At 38.0% G+C, this 4,769-nt stretch overlaps 1 protein-coding gene across 4 annotated transcripts; it reads right to left on the bottom strand.

Moving 5' to 3' along the window:
- Positions 1 to 1,847: 1,847 nt before the first annotated feature.
- Positions 1,848 to 4,211, bottom strand: LOC111248547 (uncharacterized). Of its 4 annotated transcripts, none has more exons than XM_022801003.2 (2): positions 4,089 to 4,211; positions 1,848 to 3,444 (listed from the first exon to the last, which is right to left on the bottom strand). In XM_022801003.2, the coding sequence occupies exons 1-2, from the start codon at positions 4,090 to 4,092 to the stop codon at positions 2,273 to 2,275; spliced, it is 1,176 nt and encodes a 391-aa protein (XP_022656738.1). In that variant the 5' UTR covers positions 4,093 to 4,211; the 3' UTR covers positions 1,848 to 2,272. The 4 variants fall into 4 exon arrangements, with proteins under 4 accessions (XP_022656738.1, XP_086849066.1, XP_022656748.1 ...); XM_086992940.1 differs by lacking the exon at positions 4,089 to 4,211 and adding an exon at positions 3,723 to 4,075; XM_022801013.2 differs by lacking the exon at positions 4,089 to 4,211 and adding an exon at positions 3,839 to 4,074.
- Positions 4,212 to 4,769: the final 558 nt, after the last annotated feature.

A 4,769-nucleotide genomic window follows, 5' to 3' on the forward strand; every position in this document is an offset into this window, starting at 1 on the left:
TAATATAGCTTCGTCGCTGCAAACGATCGTCTCTAAAAACTATACATCCCGTTCATGTTTTTTTTAAATACCATCGACAAAATTGATTTTCTGGTTCTGGATCATTTTTTTTACAGTGTTTTTTATTCCTGGCTGGTGAAGCTCGTAGACGTTCCTGGTCTTCCAGGACGCTGTGCATGAGCATCCCGATCAGTTCCATCCGTTTCAAATTTATCCTTTATCCGATTAACTGAAAATGGCGTAGCTGAATCTCCCTGGAGTTACCTACTATATTGTCTTTGTACTTCGCTGACATTTTCCTATTTCGAATGACATTTTAATGATTAATCGAATGAAAGTTAATCATGAGCTACTCATCATTATCAAGTAATGACACTCTGAAAATATCAAGGACTTATGGCTTTACTGAGTTAGCTCTCAGTAACATAACGGAGCTCATTCGTCATGGCCCCGGAACAGTGACGCTCTCATTGGCGTCTCTCACAATGCTTCCAAAACCTTTGATTCCTTGCGATATAGTAGGCTGTTAAGAATGCTTTCTCATTTTGACGTAAGTAATAATTACTGCCGATAGCTCTGATTTCATATAGGTAATAGAATTATATGGACGCAAATAGGAAATGTCCTTTCTGACCGAGTTACGACGTCAACAGATATTGCTTAACGCTCTATCTTAGGCCTCTTTTGTTTTATTCTACATAATAACGTTATTTTATTTTCCGTCAACGATAACTTCTTCTATTGCAGAGCAGTTTCGTTTTCAGAAGACACATCTTCTTTTATTTCAGACGAATAAAAACGCAAACGTTATTAAAGGAAATTAGAATTCATTGAAGAATTAATTACTGGAATTAATGTCAGCCTACAGAATGTTAGGAAACCATGTCCTTCGCTCCAGGTAACTCTGTACATATATAAAATTAAATTCGTTCCTTCCAGTCAGCTCAGTCAAATGTTCGCATTGATGGCGGTAATGATGTTTCAGCTAATTTTCTTTTGTTCTTTTTACAGTCGTGTGGTATTACGCTTTAGAAAAAAATAAACCGGACGAAGCTGGTTACTTAAATTACGTCTACGGCAAAAGTAGCAGTTGCATGTTTGTCCCGTCTTCACAACGCTTGTTTAACTATCTCCGTGTGCCTATTGTGCTTTTATTTAGCCTCTATTATGTTACTATATTGCAGCCGGCTGTGGGTCTCATCCGATAATTATTGAGAAGTTTCAAGACGTTAAAAATTATGCAGTTCGACTTATGCTCAGCCTGCGTTGATCAAGCTCAGCTCCGAAGGATTGCCTTTAGCGTAAAATTTTCAATATCCATAGTCTATATAGGTACATAGCAAAAATCGACGTCTTCGGGGATCGCCGAGAAAGCTACTGATTGGCATCATGATTGAGTGGATTTTCAACCTTGCATGTCATCAAAACTTTAGACATAATAGCACGCGAGACTTATCCTTTAAGGAAGAATTTTGTTTGCCCAACATGGCTCAAGCAAGGCAGTTGCAAGAGCGTGTAACAACCTTGTATTATCAGCCAATTCTAACAATCTTCCTGAATTTGAAACAGAAGTTAAAAATGACATATGTTCCAACAAACAAATGTATATGTTTTTAAATAAATTCTACTATGCACATATAATTGAACTTTTCGGCTTAATGCATGGTTAATGGTTGATAAAGAAAAAGAGTTAAATAGAATAACGTAGCCTCGCTTAGGGCTTTAACCTAGTGCTAATGTTTCACTATATACTTTTAAAATAGGTATTAAGTTGTATGACGGAGTTGTAAAAGCCTTTTTATCCTGGATCGCTTCAGTTAGACTCAAACAAAAATGCATCAAAAAAATTATTTTTGTTATGTTAATTTATTTATTGACGTATACAATTTCGTATACCTTTTACGCTTATCGCGGAATCAGTTATTTATTGCTGATTAAATAATATACTACTGATTATTAATTCAATTAATTTCGTCATGCATGTATACCTATTGTTATGCCAGAGGCAAATAAATTGAATAAAATAGCAGTCAATGCTACGTGTAACAAACATATAATTCAGTTGCCTACCTTTATCATAAAAATTTCACAAAAGAAGCTCCCGGGACAGCCAGATCCGCAAATTTTTGCTAAGGTAGCGGCGCCAGTAATTTCAGTCATTTGAAAAAGAACAGTTTACCTATAAATGTCACTTGTTTTGTTAAGTAATGTTTTGCATTAGAGTATCTATGGAACTATTCATTCCTCTAAACTCTTTATTAAGTCACCATTCCTATAATACCGTTAGCTCCAACGAAGTGGGAGATGATTTCGAGATTACAATAAACTGATTGTTCTTTCTCAATTTCGTCTCAATGAAGTCTAGGAGCGTCGGTGGAAAACCTCCCTTAATCTCAATTTCACTTATACCTCTAAACTCATCTGAATTTAGCAGTTTATCCAAATCTTTTATCAGTTTTTTTTGAACGGCAGGTTCCTCGCGCTTTTCTGTGATGACCTTAGCTAACTGTTCATAATCGTCAACATCTTCCTCGTCATCTCCTTCCGACTCACCCTCAATGAGAGCTACATGCGCACGAATCTTATCATATGTGTGTTTGTACTGTTTATTTCCCACATCATAGCACCATAACCTTTGTGCGAAATATCTTGCGCTCTTATTATATCCCAGCGCGAAGTACGCACGAGCTAGTACATGAGTAGCATCAACATTCATGGGGTTGATTTCAAGTACGCGCCTACCGAAGGTAATGGCTTGTGGGTATTTACCAACCTTCAGGGCACATACGGATGCGAGCACAGATGCAGCAAAGATTACTTTTTTACGTTCCTGATCCTGTTTGTCCATGCTGATTTTCATACGGTCTAGCATACTGATAACCTTGCATAAGGAATGCAAAGCGCTTTTTTCCTTCCCGTCCGTGAAATCTTTTTCTGCCTGAACTAACATTTCATTTATTTGTGGCATTGCTGAAAATCGGAGTTTGCCACAACGATCGACGCAAAACTGGAGTTCATTAACTTCCCACCTTATAAGATGAACCTCATAAAATAGCGCAGCATTAGGCGGGATTGCTTTGGATGGGTCATCGCTAAAAACCAAAGTGCTACTCCCATAAGCCAGAAGAGGGTCGATCCAGATCTTTGCTTTTTCACCAGAACACATCGTCAATACAGCTTTTTGTAATCCTATAGGTAGGATATTTGACACTAATTTAACCAAAGGCTCGGTGACGCTATGTCGGTAAAGTAGCTGACCAGCGCTGATACTTTGATGGAAGCCATGTGAATCATGAGTAAGATACATCGAAAGAGCCAATCGTACTTCAGCTTCTTTTGGGACTACTTGTCCTGCTCCAGGATCTATGACACATTTTTGGACATACCCGCGAAAGATGTCTTTCCACACCGGTTGCACGTTGCTTTCCATCGTGCGTTCCATCCCTGCATGGGTGAAACACACAGCACAACGATTCAGCAATTGATTATTTTTGCCTAAGTAGCTAACATTTTATCTACCCATCTGGACGTACAATGTTTTCATATTTAACAAATGTTTCGGATCTACGAATGAACTATGTAAAAGACCTGTTGTCAATGCTAGTTTGCTAGTTGAGGAACGTTTTTTTTGTAAGTGCTCTTTTTTTTAAGTTTTTTGTAAGTAATTATCCCATACAAATATAAACTTACATAGATTCTGAATAACCTCTAGCGTAACTTGCCTGCCATATAGGAACATTAACTCGTTTAGTTACTTTTGGTGAACAACGAATTTGTTTATTTTACTCAGAGACAATCAAGAATAACCCCGAAAACGAAGTTAGTCTAAAGTACGTACTAGTTGTCCGTGTTCTCACGTTTACAAATGCTATAAATAAGGCTCAGAAAGTAGGCAACGTTGATGTGAATATCAGAATATGCACGAGATACTCAGTTTCCTACCCTAAGCACACAAACAATAAGAAGTATGTTTAAACGATCGGACAGCTAACAGGTCAATAGCTGAGTATTCAATGTAGTTGAGTTCGGATCACCACAACATCAGCTGCCACGAAACAGACGACAATGAAGAGAGAAAGAGAGCTTACGCATGGCAACATTGATCTCTGCCTATGATAGCTCGGCGACTATCCAGGAGAGCTGAAGTCGAATGAACACAATATCATTCGCACCGGGGAACACGACAACGAAGAGGGAGAGAACGTTAACCAATGGCAACAGTGATCTCTGCCTACTACAGCTCGCAGGCAGCCGGCCAACCCCCAGTTATACAGATCACTCACGCGGCCGTAAAGAAAACAGCTAAAGATTACCAAGATATTGTCTATTAATTAGTGATAAATAGATATGATGTGAGCGACAATTCAGTTTCATCCTACGCTTCAAGACGTACCAATATTAGAGTAAATCATTTTTAGATACATTGTCATTTAAGTAAACACAAAAAATCAAACAAAACTATATGTGTCAATTCACTGATAGCGTCTTCCGGTATTGCTAGTTGAACAATCACTTTTAGCTGGCTTAAAAGTAATACATGCGCGAAGTAACACGTTGGGTACATTTCGCGCGTATGCTAACCGTAGCTTGCTTATATCGAAGGTTGAGTCCATTAAAAGCATACGTATGTTGTCGAGATTTTACGCATTAGGCCAATTAACCTAAATTATGATTATAATATTGAAAAATGGGTAAATGGCCTGCTGTTTGAAGCGCGCACAGATAGTGACATTTCACTAGTTAACTTTTCTGTAATTTAGTATCGAATC

The sequence above is a fragment of the Varroa destructor genome, unplaced genomic scaffold (assembly GCF_002443255.2).
Source record: "Varroa destructor unplaced genomic scaffold, Vdes_3.0 BEIS01000001.1, whole genome shotgun sequence".
In the NCBI taxonomy this organism is placed as follows: Eukaryota; Metazoa; Arthropoda; class Arachnida; order Mesostigmata; family Varroidae; genus Varroa; species Varroa destructor.

What these genes read in the sequence shown, in the direction of transcription:
- LOC111248547 (XM_086992938.1), bottom strand. Translation starts at nt 3,739, where the DNA reads ATGTTCCTATATGGCAGGCAAGTTACGCTAGAGGTTATTCAGAATCTA. An exon ending in AGAGGTTATTCAGAATCTAT is followed by an intron (nt 3,445 to 3,690) that starts GTAAGTTTATAT and finishes TCACCCATGCAG; the next exon opens with GGATGGAACGCACGATGGAA.